Source organism: Phocoena sinus, chromosome 17 (assembly GCF_008692025.1).
Source record: "Phocoena sinus isolate mPhoSin1 chromosome 17, mPhoSin1.pri, whole genome shotgun sequence".
Taxonomy (NCBI): Eukaryota; Metazoa; Chordata; class Mammalia; order Artiodactyla; family Phocoenidae; genus Phocoena; species Phocoena sinus.
In genome coordinates this window covers 68,646,943-68,661,770 of record NC_045779.1, presented here as the reverse complement: position 1 = coordinate 68,661,770, position 14,828 = coordinate 68,646,943, and the positions used below count along the sequence as shown (strand labels likewise).

At 54.0% G+C, this 14,828-nt stretch overlaps 2 protein-coding genes across 12 annotated transcripts in view; one reads left to right on the top strand and one right to left on the bottom strand.

Moving 5' to 3' along the window:
- CYRIB (CYFIP related Rac1 interactor B) overlaps positions 1 to 1,212 on the top strand; it is a 156,128-nt gene extending 154,916 nt beyond the window's left edge. For all 11 annotated transcript variants that reach the window (XM_032609979.1, XM_032609973.1, XM_032609972.1 and 8 more), the window contains one exon: positions 479 to 1,212. In XM_032609979.1, the coding sequence (XP_032465870.1) occupies positions 479 to 542 (64 nt within the window). In that variant the 3' untranslated portion in view covers positions 543 to 1,212. The remainder of the gene's footprint in view (positions 1 to 478) is intronic.
- A 5,879-nt stretch (positions 1,213 to 7,091) lies between these two features.
- Positions 7,092 to 14,405, bottom strand: LOC116742251. The gene is made up of 11 exons (XM_032609578.1): positions 13,649 to 14,405; positions 12,951 to 13,137; positions 12,004 to 12,289; positions 11,249 to 11,405; positions 10,559 to 10,717; positions 10,133 to 10,179; positions 9,092 to 9,267; positions 8,575 to 8,715; positions 8,204 to 8,316; positions 7,996 to 8,069; positions 7,092 to 7,250 (listed from the first exon to the last, which is right to left on the bottom strand). The coding sequence occupies exons 1-11, from the start codon at positions 13,866 to 13,868 to the stop codon at positions 7,092 to 7,094; spliced, it is 1,719 nt and encodes a 572-aa protein (XP_032465469.1). The 5' UTR covers positions 13,869 to 14,405.
- Between the last annotated feature and the right edge of the window lie 423 nt (positions 14,406 to 14,828).

Genomic DNA, 14,828 nt, shown 5'->3' with positions numbered 1-14,828 from the left:
TTAGAGTAAAAATGTTATAAACACTGAAATTTGAAATTCATGTAATTTCTACGTTAACATGAAATACTATTTTGTGACTTTTTCTCCCAACCATTTAAAAATGTAAAAATATGCTTATCTCACAGGCCCTACAAAAATAGGTGGTGGGTTGGATCTGATCCACGGGCTCTAATTTGCCAACCCCTGATACAGGACAGCAATTATTTTTCTCTGAGTGAGAAGTTACTTTAGAATTTAACCAGGTAGTTTCAACAAGGTAGTTCTAAATAAGTTAAACAGCCATTGGGTCTTCTGTTTAAAAGGTGAGAGGAGCATAAGCTAGCAGGACCTGAATAGGGTTAAAGCTGGAATGAAAAGGCATAATTTTGTGAGAGAAGATTGCCTGGCCAGTTGCCTCTCTTACCATAATCGTAGAACCTGATGCAGGTTATGTTTGTTTGTTTGCTCACTCCCTGAAATTGATGTTTTTCCCTTTTAGGTACACAACAAAACATTTGAATGATGAGACTACCTCCAAGCAGATTAAATCCATGCTGCAATAACAGCTCTGGAATAAGCTGTAGACGGAAGACAGTATTCTGCAGTGACTGAGAATGCACAGCTTGTAGTGATTGCAGTTACTATCTCATTTACTCCTGCTTTTTATTTCTTTCCTCTGTTCCTCTCCCTCTTTTTTAATCATATTCTTGTTCTTAAGACTTCTTTTCTGTGCCAAAATCAGTAAAGTTATACTCTGAAGGGATGTTGTCCTTTCAAACAGGCCATCTAAGGCAGCTAATTATGCATTGCATTGGGGTCTCTACTGAGAAAAATTCTGTGACTTGAACTAAATATTTTTAAATGTGGATTTTTTTTGAAAACTAATATTTAATATTGCTTCTCCTGCATGGCAAAACTGCCTATTCTGCTATTTAAAAACCCTCAATGACTTTATTTTCTACTGCCGCTTTTTTCATGTGCAGCCAAAATGAAAATGTTTAAATTAACTGTGTTGTACAAATGGTACCCAACACAAACTTTTTTTAAATTAGTAAGACTTTTGTTTAAAGTTTTAAGTTTGCATTTTGACTTTTTTTGTAAGGATGTATGTTGTGTGTTTAACCTTTATTAACTAATGTTAAAAACTGTGATGTGTGCGTAGAATATTACGTATGCATGTTCATGTTTAAAGAATGGCTGTTGATAAATAAAAATCAGCTTTCATTTTTCTAAGTGTGGCTTGGTTTACTGGTGTTTTGTTTTTAGGCTTCTAGAGATTTCCCCATGTATATTTTTATGGAATGTATATACACATTACATATTTTTTCCAGGCAGGGCTGGGTTTTTCTTTTTTATCATTTTAATTGCTTTTAAAATCTTGCTAAGTGCAGTAAGACTAGTGATCTTGCCATACTTGACTTTTCTCCTTGACTTACTCTTGTATGGACGTAGTAACAAGGAAGTAAGACTAGTGATCCTGCCATGCTTGACTTTTCTCCTTGACTTACTATTACTACTCTTGTATGGACGTAGTAACAAGGAAAACTACACTCCTGCTTGATAGGCATTTTCCAGCAGCGAGAAGGTAGCAACTGGAAACAGAGTGTGGAGGAAGAGCAGTCCTTATTACTGGGAGGAGAGTGAGTATACGAGGGACTTCCTAGGAGAAACTGAAGGCCACAGTATCACTAGTGGTAGGAAACTCGCATGCTTGTTACTTTAAGATCATAAAACCGTAATCATGAAGTCTAAGTGTCCTGATTGGGAGAAGCTGCTTAAAGGTTGTCTAGTCTACCCATGCTAGTTTAACAGTTAACTACGGGAGAAAATCCCAGAGGATTCCCTCAAAACCTGGCTTAGTAGCGTCAGGTCACCATGCCCACAGCCCTTCACGATGGAATCCCTGTTGACCTCTCTGTGGTCTCATTCTCTGGCACCCACACCGTGCTCCCAGCCAGGCTCAACTGTGTGCCACTCAGATTGTTCCACGCAGTGTCACACCTCCGTAACTCGGGTCCGGCTGGTCCCTGAGCCTGTCATTCACTTCCTCCCGTGTGTCCGTCTGATGAAGAGCAGCTCTCACTTTTCAAGGACCAGCTTGTGTCACTTTCTCGAAGCCTTTGGGATATACATGAGCCACCTCTTTCTAGGCACCTTCTAATAAGAGGGTTGTAATGGGCTAAATAGTGCCCTGTCTCCCAAAGATACACGCACCTGGAACCTGGAGATGCCACCTCATTGGGAAAAGGGTATTTGCAGCTGAAATTAAGGATCTGGAGATAAGGCCGTCCTGGATTACATGGGGCCCTAAACTCAATATAAGAGAAAAGAAGAGGAAACGGACACAGAGCAGAAGGCCCTGTGAAGATGGAGGCGGGATTGGAGCAGTGTGTCTGCTAGCCGAGGAACCCAGAGTCGCCGGCAGCACCAGAAGCTGGAGGAGAGGCCTGGACCGTTCTCCTTGAGAGCCTCCGGAGGGAACCAACCCTGCTCACACCCTGGTTTCAGACTTAACGGCTTCCGGGACTCAGGATAAGCTTGTTCTATGCCACCCAGTTGGGGGTAACTTGTTATGGCAGCCCTAAGACTCTAATACAAACTATCTCATCCAACACTGCTGATATTTCGCTGGACCTCTTTCCTGATACTGTGAGAACTTGAGAAAAGAGCCATGTCTGAGGTCCCTTCAGTGTCCCAAGGATCTTGCCCTCTGCCCGAATCTAAGTAGGTGCCAAGTGTGCGTGCTTGAACGGAGTGAATGAACGTAAATTAAAAATAAGGTTGCAGCTGAAATAGATAAAGGACTACAGCTGCGGCCTTCGCAGTTAACATAGTTTGCGATCTGCACGTTGGAGAGTAAGTGGAAAGATCTCTCAACCTCTGACCAGGGCTCAGCAAACTCGTCTGTGAGCCAATCCTCCCGCCACCTGTTTCTCTACAGCCTATGAACTAAGAATAGTTTTTACATTTTTAAAAGGTTGGCAAAAGTCAAAATAATATTTTGTGGCATGTGTAAAATATATGAAATTCAAATTCGATTGCCCGTAAATAAAATTTTATCGGAACACAGCCTCATTTGTTTACATGTTATTTTTGGCTACTTTTGCACTACAACAGCAGAATGGAATTCTTGTGACAGAGGCCATATGGCCCTCAGAGGCTAAAATATTTACTGTCTGGCCCTTTACAGAAAGTTTACCGATCTCTCATCTAGTTACAAGAGCAGGTTTCTTTGAGAACCTAGTGTGTCGGAAGCACCGTGCTGCAGAGTGATACAAGGAGCCATCTCTGCTGCCAGGAAGTGGTGGGTTTAATTTGGTCTAATATTTGCCGTTCAGACAGCCAGAGAGAACAAAAAGGCATCTTCTCACCTGCCGAGTCTGATCCCTATTCATGTCTATCCTCAGAATGAAGGATTATGGGGCCGGCCATGGGCTCATCAGGAAAGAGGACCAGGATTAATTAGCAGGATCTGCCCTGTGTACTGGAGGGACGTGTGACTCCGTCCTGTGCAGGTAAATTTTCTATCACCCTAAGGCAGCCTCCTTTTACCCCCTCTTACCTCTAAAACAGCCCGGTCGGTATCTCTTTACTCACCCTTGGCCCCAGTCCCCGTGTCTCTTCCTTCACAGTGTAAAGTATCCGTTGCATCATGTCTTCCACCAACGATACCCATGATGACCTGTTATCTGCCCTGTTTCTGCAGCCCTCCAGCTAGACGAGTAGAACTCTTCAGTTGGCTGTTTTCTCACTTTAGAGATTTGGATTAAGAAGCCCTCTGGACTATTTTAAGACTGCTCCAAGTATTTTAGACTTGTCATAAGGAGAATTAGCATTTGTGCTCAAACCCAGGTCTTTTGAGTTGAAATGCCATACTGGTTCCATTTGAGATTGCAGGAACTGCCAGTCCATAAATTCTTACAATCCCTTACAGAGCATATTTCACAGTCTTTACGTGGTGCAGTTTGTTCCATATCCGGTTACGTACTTTGCTTTATTCACTTAATGAGGATCGTAGATTGTCCCGTGTGTTTACCTAGACAGCATCCTCATTCTCTGTGAAGGCTGTGTGGTATTCCATTATATGCCTGTACCATAATTCGCTAAACCAGTCCCTATCTGAGGGACTCAGTTTATTTCCAAACTACTGTCACTGTAAACAGTGATGTGAGGACAGACCTTGTACATACATCGTGCATGTACACAAATATCACGTCTCCTTCACTCCGCATCACGTAACACCGGCCACGCTAATCTTGCTGTTCCTCAAAGGCAGTGAGGGCGCTGCACTGCCGAGGCCCTTGGCAGTGGCCGGCCCCCCTGTGGGGTGGCAGATGGGTCATACCCTGCGTCTCTGATCAGGTGTCATCCTCCCAGTGAGGCCTGCCTTCCCCACCTCCTGTTTATAACGGCATCTGTTGGTCTGGTGGGGGAGTGGTCCTCCAGGGAGCGTTCGGCAGCGAGAGGCTGGGAGGAGGGGCAGGGGCATGAAGGGTGGACCGCAGGACAGTCCGTGTAGAGGAGAGTCTCCCCTGTACGGGTTCTGCTCCCTTTCTGCCCCTCACTCACTGGCTTTACGACTTCCCTGGGCCCCATTCTCCCCATCTGTAAAAGTCAGTTTCCGTGGTCCCACCTCTGACCTGGAATAGCTGCTAAGACAACAGTGGCTTCCAGGCTGTGCCCCAGGTGCTTGGGGGAGGTCCTGAGAAGGGAGAGCTGCTCCAGGCGCGGTCAGAGGCAGAGGAGGCGCCTATGCACAGAGAGGAGGCTTCCTCAGACACCCACAGCCGCAGGGCAGCTCACCTATCCCAGCTCTGCTGCTGGCCCCAAGCTAACAGCTCCTGGAGCCCCTGACTTAGCTGCTGAGGCATTTCAGACAAGGATCATCCCGTGAGCTCTCTAGGGGTCCTATAAAGGGAGGAAACCACTACGTAAGTATGCTATTCAAGGGGCACAAACATAGGGAGACACTGTTACCCCCGTTTTATAGATAAGGAAACATTCAGAGAGGTGAAGAAACTTGCCTAAGGTCACACAGCTACCGCTAGACCACTGCTCAGTCTAAATCTACCGGTTTCAGGGCCCTTGCTCTATGTTACGTTCTTTTTCTCCATCTTTGATGCTGCTGCTGCTGCTAGAACTCTCACTTTCTAGAACTAGTTTGATTTAATTAGATTGTTGGTTCAAATTGTGACTACCTCTAATTTCAGGCAGAAGCCAGTTTTCAAGAAAGTTGAACTTAAACATGTATGTGTTATGGAACAACATTTATTATTATGTTCACCAGACTACAAGAGAGAAGCCTTTCACTGCCACTGGATGTCCATTCCCACCCCTACAAAAGGAGAGATTCTTGCTGGGAGAGAAGATGGGCCAGTTTGTGTAATGAATTTCAGAGAGTGGAGGGTGTGTGAGGAGCAAGAGGGGGATGGGAGGGGTCGAGGAGAAGTCGGCGGGCGGAGGGGCGGTCAGAGGGGCTGGGGCAGCGCAGGAGGTGAGGGGCTGCGAGGGGAGAGGGGATTTTCATGCAGACCATGTATATGGACTCATTTAATGCCCTTTAAGACATGTGAGTTGAACATTAATCCCTTTTAAATTACTTGTGGCTCATTAACTTATTAAAACATGGGCCTCTCTGAGCCCGTAAGAGCAACATGCAGAAAGACAGACTTGATTAATGTGACGGGCTGGACAACTGGCAATGAAGAGTGGAAAGCATCTATGTTCTTTCTCTCCCCACAAGGGGGAGCCCGTGTCCACACTCTCCAGACAGAGCTGACGATGCTTAAATTTGGTGAAAGTGTGACGTTGGGGCATTATTTCCAGAATAGAGCTTTCCAGGGGTTGGTGTAAGGTCTGCAAAGATTCCCTTGCCCAAAACCTCACTTCTCAGGCTGCAGAGAATGTTTGATGGCATACACACAATATATTACATTTTTAAAAAGCAAGTTTATGACATTATACATACGTTACCATATTTTTCTGCAAGATAATTCATATGAATGCATGGAAAAAAATACTGAAAGGATAAACACCAGAATGTCAATACTGGCTATTTCCGGAGAATGGGATTAAGGAAATTAAAATGTTTTTCATACCTTTCTGAAACTTTATTATTTCTTTTACAATGACCATTGTTTTGATTGTTAGACAAGTTTTATCAGGAGAAGAGAACATATAAAGTGATCCTGCTGAGAGTGGGCAAAACAACGTGATCTGTCTGCCTCTGAGCGCTGTCTTACTGAGGTCTGTTTCTGTCTGGGTGTGCTCTGCTAGGAAGAGCACGGAGCTGAGAGTCGGGAGAGCTGCTTCTGGCCTGTGCTGTGTGCTCAGGCTCTTCCCTTGCTCCCTGTGCACGTCCTTACACACGCGTGTGCGGGCCCATACCCCCCACTGCTCACACAAAGATGCACAGCCCTTGGCCTGCACCCCAGTCTGTAGTGGAATCCCTGAACGGTGCAGCTGGGTGACAACTGTGCAGTTTGATCCGTCACTCTCATTTTACAAATGGGAAAACTGAGGCTGAAGGAGAGCTGCAGGGAGCTGAAATTAAGGGGAGATTGTCCAGGTCCTCTGTTAACCTGGAGAAAGGTCTGGCAGCTTCGTCCAGAACAGTGATACGATTATTAATAATAACACCATCGCGCAGCCAGGCGCTGTTCTGAGCACTCTGTGTACAACTTTTAAAATCTTCGCTACAATCCCGTGAGCTAGGAATTCTCATCACCCCACTTTACGGGGGTAATTTTACAGGAGGAGGAAGCACAGAGAAGGCCAGACGCGCCCAGAGCCACGCAGCTGTCGGTGGTGGAGCCGTGAATGGAGGCCAGGCTGTTCTGGAACCAGCCTCTGCTGACCCCCCAGGAATCCTGCTCCAGGGTAGGACCCTAGCCTAACTGGTGCCCCCCGCCCCAGATGTGGACAGGCAACTAAAGTCTGGGGGCCATCCTGTGAAGGGGAGGAGAGGGTGTGTGAGCCAGTCCCGGGGAGCCCCACAGTCACCTGCGGCTGCCAGAGGGGCAGCTGCATCCCGGCCCCACGCAGAGGCTCCTGGCCAACAGCTTCTTGGAGGCAGGGTGGCTGGAACCCTGGGGGAGGATGTGGCACCCTTCTCAGGCATCAGCCTGGAGGGCTGCAGGGCCGGGGGCGGCCAGCAGCTGCAGCCCTGTGAGGGACATGTAGAGTGCGGACAGCTGTGGCACCATGCCAGGGTCCCAGGTGAGTTGGCGGCCCGGGCCCTGCGGCTCCAGCTCACAGCCCCCCACCAGGCTCTGGGAAGTGCGGGGACGAGAGCACTTCCGGTGGGAGGGAGAAGGTTGTTTCCTTCAGCTGGTTGAAGTTTGGCTCTAAGCTGCTCGCCACCTGCAAGGAACCACCCAGGGTGAACAGACAGGTCTCCCAGGGCCGGGAGCAGTGGAACACCCCCTCCGCTGAGGGTGGGAGCCTGGGGCCTCTGTTCCCCTGCCCTCCCAGCAACGAAGCCTCGGCCCTGGGGCCTTGCTCCCAGCAGAACTGTGGTTCCAAGTAATGCGCCCCCCAAATGCTCTTCCCTGCGCTGGCTGCCCTCAGTGGTTTCCAACGCTCCCGGTGCCTCCCAGCCTTTGCATACGCTGTTCTGCCTGGACGGCCACCCCCATCCTTCACCTGTTAATCCACGAACTGCATGGAGGGGCCCCCGCTCCGGGAAACACCCCTGAGCTCCCACCGCCACCTACACAAGCTAAATCAGGCTCTGTCTGTAATCACCTGTTGGAGGATCCCCTTGAGCAGCCTGTGAGGGACAGGGCTGCCTCTTCCACCCGTGTTCCCAGGCCCTAGCAGAGGGCCGGGCACAAGGGAGGAGCCCAACGTCATCCGTGAATAAACCCGCGTATTTCATCATTGCGAATGAACCTGGGTGTAGCCCGCCCAGCAGAGGCTGCTCAGGTCTGGGTACACAGAGGTCAGAGCCCAGCGCACGCTCTGCAGGTCTGTTTCCCCGGATGTCCTCCCCACATCCCCTCCCCAGGTTCTCACCAGCTCCAGCCGCTGAGGCAGGACCCCTCTCTCCAAGCACTGGCCCAGCAGGCAGTGTTGGGTGTCACTCAGCACTGTGGAGAGACGGGGTGGGGGGGTGGGGGCCACCAAGGGTCTGTGGCTCTCACCTGTGACTCTCTTCGTGGGCCTGGCAGCCCCGGCAGGAAGGGCTGGGATACAGGAGCCCTGAGCTGGGGAGAAGCCCCACCAGGTATCTCTGGGGCCATCCTTCCCCAGAAGATTCCAGAAGGTGGGAACTGTGCCGGCCTTGGAAGTGCTGCGTGGTCTTCAGTAAGACTACTCCCGTCCCCCTCAGTCTTCCTAAAACACAATCCATTAAGGGTGGATGGTGGGCTTCACTTACAAAAGGCGTTCGTGTGTATTAGCTCGTCTTCCGGCCCGGTGGCTTTGCAAGGTGGTTATTAAGCAGGACACGGTGAGGCCTGCCCAGGGCTGCCCAGGGCTGAACCGGGACGAGGACCCAGCCAGCCTGATCCCCAGCGTGAGGCTCCAGCCACGAACAGCATCTTCCTCCAGGCTCTCTCTTCTTCCCGACCCCAGCCCACGGAGTCCTCTTACCTACTAGTGCTCCAAGAATGCAGAGGATGGCCCTGCCTTTCGAGGGTGACAGGCTGCCTGAGGGGTCCTGGAGGGTGCTTAGGATGAGGTCCGCAGGGCCACCCAGCTGTCCAGCACCCCAGTGTCCAGGGCCTGTTCCAGCTGCAGGAGAGCGGCGAGGAAGAGCAGGGAGAGGCAGCTGTGGGTCCCCTCCATCCACGTACTCTACCACCCAAGCTCCTGTCCCCATGCTCTGGGTCCCCAGCCCTTCGTGATGCCGGTGAAGCTGGGACGAGCCTGGGTTCATTGCCAACAATGCGGAACCAAGGTCCCTCCTTGGTCTTCAGGGAACAAACGCTCAGGGAGATTCTGATACGACAGCTGGTACGCGGCAGCACCCAGTCACCCCAGGGCCTTCTGAGGTTGTGTGCTACCAAGACCCATAGCATGTCCCGTGCCCGCCTCTCATCCCCTTAGCCCATCCCTCTCTGTCCTAGATGCCAGCCCCCAGCCCGGGTCTGGCCGTTGAGCCCCTTACTGTGTCCTCGAGCTCCTGCGGTGCCCAAGGGTCCTGGAGCAGCTCTTGGAGGGCGCCCAGCAGTGGGTCCCGCAGCTCTGGGGGCAGCGTGGCCAGGTCCTGCAACTGGGCCCTAGCCTGCCTCTGCAGGCCCCGGAAGTCAGGCTCCGCACCTGGGGCCCGGCCAAAGGCCGTGCCTGTGGGGAGCGGCATCGGCACCTGCTGGAGCCTTTTCCCGGGCTCCCTGCCCTGCGCCCGTCAGGCCCTGGTGTCCTGAACCTGACCAGGAGGTCCTGGGGTCACAGACCTGGCCCGGGGAAGCTCGTGTGTTAGGCAGAGCACATCTTTATGGGCTCACCTCTCCCTTCCTCCCTCCTTCCCTCCCCACCCCACTTCCTTCTGAGCATTTTCTGAGCACCTACTGCATAGCAGGTGCCACCCACAGGGCTTATCCTTGCCTCTCCCCTTCTCACCCACCCTGCCCAGGGCTGACGCTTCAGCTCGAAGAAAGACCACTTCTCTGCCCAAGGGCCTGCTGTGTGTCTGCTCCTGAGACCCCCCCAGGCTGAGCCCCACCTCCGGCCGGCTGCCCCACTGGGATGGCTAAGACAGGGCTTCTCAGGCTCTAAGCACCACGGCACAGGTGGGTGGGTCTGGCAGGGTGGTCAGGCGCCCCCGCCTTCCCACTCCTGTCTTGTTAACCGTACAAACCGCCTCTTGAGAGCCCACCTTCCAGGTACCGAACGCTGTCCAGACACCATCACTGATCCCCCACCTGGTAAGAAAAGTCCCAGCCTCCCCACTGTGCGGGTGCGGAGACCAAGACTGGAGCTGGAGCCTGGAGCCAGCCTGCGCCTCCTACACTCAGCATCCTCCCCACAGCCTGGTCCTGGTCTTTCCAGCTCATCTTCCCACTGGGGAGAGAGCACACGGCCCTCCCTGCCCGAGTGACACGGGGTGACCGCACGCGGAGGGAAGGGACCCCAGCGATGGGGTCAGGGCATTCTTCGGGGAAGGACTGATATCTGGCTGGCTTCTCGGGCTCTGGCAGGGGTCACTCACCTCCTCTCTGTCTCTCCGGAGCTCTCCTTCAGGCAGGTACAGCACAGCTGCGTGGGAGCACAAGGCAGGGAGAAGAGAAGAGTCCCCGGGCCACGGATGAGCAGGACCAACCCTGGTCCACGAGATTCTCTGCTAATTGGATAACACGCCCCTTCCTCCAGTCATATCCCCCCATCCCCGGCCCCCCCGGGACAAGCAGGGCACAGGCTGGGTTGTCACCCCTTCCTGAGAGCTGGCCTCGGCAGCTCCTGTGAAAGGCACATCCTTTCAGCATCTGCCTGGCTGGCTGCTTGCTCAGGCCAACAGGGAAACGGCCTCCCTCCCCCTCTTTGCGCCCCGCACTTGAGCACAGCCCCTGCCCCCCTCCCAACCCTCCCAGAGGGAGAGTCGCGTCCAGCTGTTTCTGCTGCTCCAGGCTCCACGTACCCCAGCGATCGTCCTCCATCACCAGCTGCAGCTCCCAGTAGGCCAAGACTGTGCTCCATGGGATGGCCACTGTCTTCTCTTTGGCCATGGCGCTCTGACCCTGGAGCTGGGAGACAGGCAGGGAGAACAGGACGTGTTGTCCACACAGGATGCTAGGGCCTGCAGGAAGGGGTCTCGGGGGCAGACAGGAGCAGGGGATGGGGTGACACGGGGGGAGGGACTGCGAGGGTCCCTCTTGGTGACCAGGGCCTTCTGAGGTTGGCGGGGAGAGGGAGATGCAAAGGCAGGGGACACCCAGGCACAGCACAAACAGCATTCTGCCAAATACGTTGCACATGAGGTATTTCCAAAAACCCCAAGGCACTCTGGGGTCAAAGCAGTACACACTGGCGCGGTGAAAGCTCCACACGGCCCCACCATAACGAAGTGAGTTTTATTTTGCCTCAATAAACATTGTCCAGAGTTTGGAGTGTTCGCTTTGGGAAAGGCTGAGCTGGAATCCTGGGGCCCTGCAGCTGGACAGCCGCCAAGCGATCTCGAAGTCGTCCTCCCTCGTTGGGCAGGTGGAAACCGAGGCACAGAGGGGCGGCTGTTGGGGGTTGCTGGGAAGCCGGGGCTCCTGATGTGGGCCAGTGGTGGCCCTGTTATCGCCCTGTTCCCACAGGAAAAGGGCTATCGACTGGCACTCACCTGCACGCCCGGGGATGGGGAGAGCTGGGGCCCAGAGCTGATGCTGAGAGAGCAACTCGATGTGTGGGAGACGAGAGCCCCGGAGCCCTAGCATGCTGGCATGGGGCCCAGCCTCCCCCCCCGCCCCGTCACAGTGGGGACTGGCAGTCGATGGACGCTGAATGACCAAGGAACAGAGCCGCCGAGGAGCAGGCCCGGGTCTCGAAGACAGGTGGAAGGAACACTGACTGTCCTTGCCTTCAGCATGTCCGGCACTTTTCTCACATCGCTGCTTAATCCTCACCCCGATTCTGCAGCCCAGCTTCATGGACCAGAGAAGTCAAACTCAGAGGGTCAAGTGACTTGTCGAAGGCCACCCAGCCAGCCAGGGGTGGAGCTGGGATTCGCAGCCAGTCACGCCCAGTTCCAAAGCGGATGCAAACCCCCCTGCCCTGTGATACTACTCCCCGGCAGCAGGTAAGACTCACCTGGGAGAGTTAAAAGAAGACCAGCAACTGGGTCCTAGTCCGGACCAGTTAAAACAGATTGCGTGTGCGTGTCTGGGTGCTGGTATTTAAAACATAATAGTCAAAAAACAACACGACGCCTCTCCAGGGGATTCTAAAACGCAGCATTGAGAACCACGACTCAGGTGCCCAGGAACTCCACTCCTGGTTTAGATGGGGCGACCTCCAGGGTGCAGCTCTTTGGCAGGAGTTAGGGTGGAGGGGTGGGCCCCTTGCTGGCTTTCAGCACCCCCGGGACACCCCCTGCACCTTGAAAGGGCTGGGCCGGAGGAGTGACAGCGGCCCCGCTCCGTCTCCTCGGCTGAGGCTCTGAAGCGTGGCGTCCTGCGCAGCCTCCACGGCCTTGTCACCACATACGGGCCCTCCCTCTCCTTCCGGCTCTGCAGCTCCCTGAGGAACGAGGGCCTCGGAGTCCTCAGTTTCCTGCCAGGGGTGTGGGGTATGGGCAGGAGAAGAGGCAGAGCTGGTGGGGCTGCTCTCCAGGGCTCCCCTGCTCAGGGGCCTTTCGAAGCGGGCAGCTGGCCTGTCTTCCGGCCTAGAGTTCAGGGTCAGGTGGGCGTGGTCGCAAAGGGGAGAAACTGACGGAACTCTGAGACATCTGTCTTCTACAGGGTTTAAGATGTCCAGCCCAGAGGCTACCACCGGGCTTTCTGCCCGCTCAGTCAGGCAAAAGGCATACGTTACTTGGCTCACGTGGCATTTAGAAATTTTGAGATAATATTAAAACTGGTAGATTTCACCAAAAAAACCCATTTGTAGCTTCTCTCAAAAACCGGTGCCACTGCACTCACATTGCTGCCTGGCAATAACCAGGTGCAGCTGAGACGCAGCTACCAGCTTCAGGCAGGCATGTGTCCCCGCTTTGCTGGAGTCCCCACCATGCCCTGTCGCCTCACACCTGGCAGCTACTGCATTTCTGTTTCCTCTTCTGGCCTTAAAAACATCGGGGTTGAAATCTCTGACGTAACATGAGTCCCTCTCACTGCCCACTCTCTCTTCCCTGGGCCCCTGGGCTCGCTGCTAATAGTGGACTCCCCCGTCCCAGCCCATGCCTCAGAATGCTTCACTCGAGGCCTCGAGCTGGCAGGAGGCTTGGGCTCTTCTCTCCTGCCCCCCACGCTCCCCTCCAGCCCGGGGGACCTGTGCCCACAGAGAGGAGAGTCCAGCCCGCCTGGCTGATGTGCCCCAACTCTCACCTCTTCTCCACCAGCGTCTCCCAGATGTTGGGGGGAACCCTGAGGGTCTGCACAGCCAGGGCAGAGCTGTGGCTCACCACGCCGCTCCCCGTCACGCTCCCCTGCAGCCCGGTGCCCACGCTCACGCCCCCCGTCACGGCTCCTGCCACCATCTCCCGGAGGTGGATGGGTTCGCTGCGGCTCACCTCTGCGGGGAGAGAGGCCCAGGCTGAAGCCAGGGAGGCAGGGTTGAGTGTGCCTAAGCCTCAGCCTCCGGCTCCAGTTTGGCCTCTGCCACTTACTGGCCGGGTGTGACCCTGGGCAAGAAGTCACCTAACTCCTGGAGCCTCAGTTTCCCCATCTACAAAAGGGAGGGAAGAATGACAGGGTCTTCCTCTAAGGGTGGTTGTCAGGATTAACTGAGGAATTGCCAACATGACACACAGCAAGCACTTCATCCTTGTTAGCCATTATGGTGATTGAAATTATGAAGCTGACTATCACACAGCCAGGACAGGAGGAAGAAAACGGTTCATCCTTCGCCCACACGGAAGGCACGGGCTAGCCGGGGTGCCCACGGTGTGGCTCCAGGCCAGGCAGGCCCGGGGGGCTCGGTGTGCCCAGGAGGAGGGCGTCAGCTTTCTCACCCACGTGGATCTTTTTTGGAGCTGCCCTGCAGTCCCCCTACTCTGCCGCCTGCCAGCCCCACCTGAAGGTACCTGGGATGGGGGAGCCGGGCTTCAGTGCATCCACGAGGGAGAAGTCTGTGGGGATGAGGGGGGCGTCCCAAGGCCACAGGTGGCGTCTGTGCTTCTTCCTCACCAGGCAGAAGGGGCGCAGGCGCAGGGCACTGGCCAGGCTGTCCACGGGCACCAGCTCGCCTTTCCTACCCAGCTCTCTGACCAAGCTCTTGGTGCCCCTCGAGAACAGGGATGACATGTTCCTTGAGGGCTAAGAAGAGCAGAGCGGGTGTCATCCAGGGCTGTGGATGCGGGGGCCTTGGTGAAGGCTGCCAGCCGGCTGAGCTTCTAACAGAGTGAGGAGTGGGGCGCCCTGTGAAGACTGCTCCCCATGCCCACAGCTGGGTGCTAAAGTCAGCCTGTAGGTGGAAATCACTGGTGGTCAACCCCCCCGGAAACATCCCTCCAGTCACCCCCCCCACCTGCCTGCGCGGGACCCCAAGAAACTCGAGGACCAGGGACTCCTCAGTTTTGGAACAGCTGTTCCCTTGGGAATGTTACTTACTCTGTGCCTTGGTTTCCTCATCTGTTAAGTGGAACTTGATGCATATTTACATAAAATATTTATAGATTATTATTATCTATAGTAATACCTCCTCTGTGGGATTGTGACCAGGACCGACGAGCTGTCTGTAACGAACCTAGAACAGCGCTGGTACAGGTTAATAAGCTGTTACCCTCTGCAGCCTGGCCCCGCCTCCTTTTCCCAGGTAGCGGGGCCCAGGCAGGTCCAAAGATGGGGAGAAGAGATGAGGGTGGAACAGGAAGGGAACGGGGAGTCCTCTCTTCTCCCAGCCCACATCATTGGGTTTCTGGGTAGATGCATCTAGGACGATCCTCTAACTACCCCTCGCTCCCCCGGACTCCAGTAGCGTTTTGTCTGTAGTCTTTGATAGCACTTGACCTTGCAGTGGGCACTTTACCTCGGAGGGCACTGGGAGCCACAGAGGGCTCGTGAGCAGGGCAGCGGCACTGCACACCAGTGCGTGTGTTTTAGGACGAGAGCTTGGGCAGCCGAGAGCACAGCCGAGTGGAAAGGTAAGACTTGAAGAGCTTATATCCAGAGGGTGTGACCATGGGCTCCAGCCCGAGGGGACAGACTTTTCCCCTGCCGGGGGGAAGTTGGGTGGAGGGAAGTGAGGGGCTGACTTCTCCATTA

What these genes read in the sequence shown, in the direction of transcription:
- LOC116742251 (XM_032609578.1), bottom strand. Translation starts at nt 13,868, where the DNA reads ATGTCATCCCTGTTCTCGAGGGGCACCAAGAGCTTGGTCAGAGAGCTG. An exon ending in GAGACGCTGGTGGAGAAGAG is followed by an intron (nt 12,290 to 12,950) that starts GTGAGAGTTGGG and finishes CCTGAACTCTAG; the next exon opens with GCCGGAAGACAGGCCAGCTG. An exon ending in CCCCATCCCCGGGCGTGCAG is followed by an intron (nt 10,718 to 11,248) that starts GTGAGTGCCAGT and finishes CCCTTCCTGCAG; the next exon opens with GCCCTAGCATCCTGTGTGGA.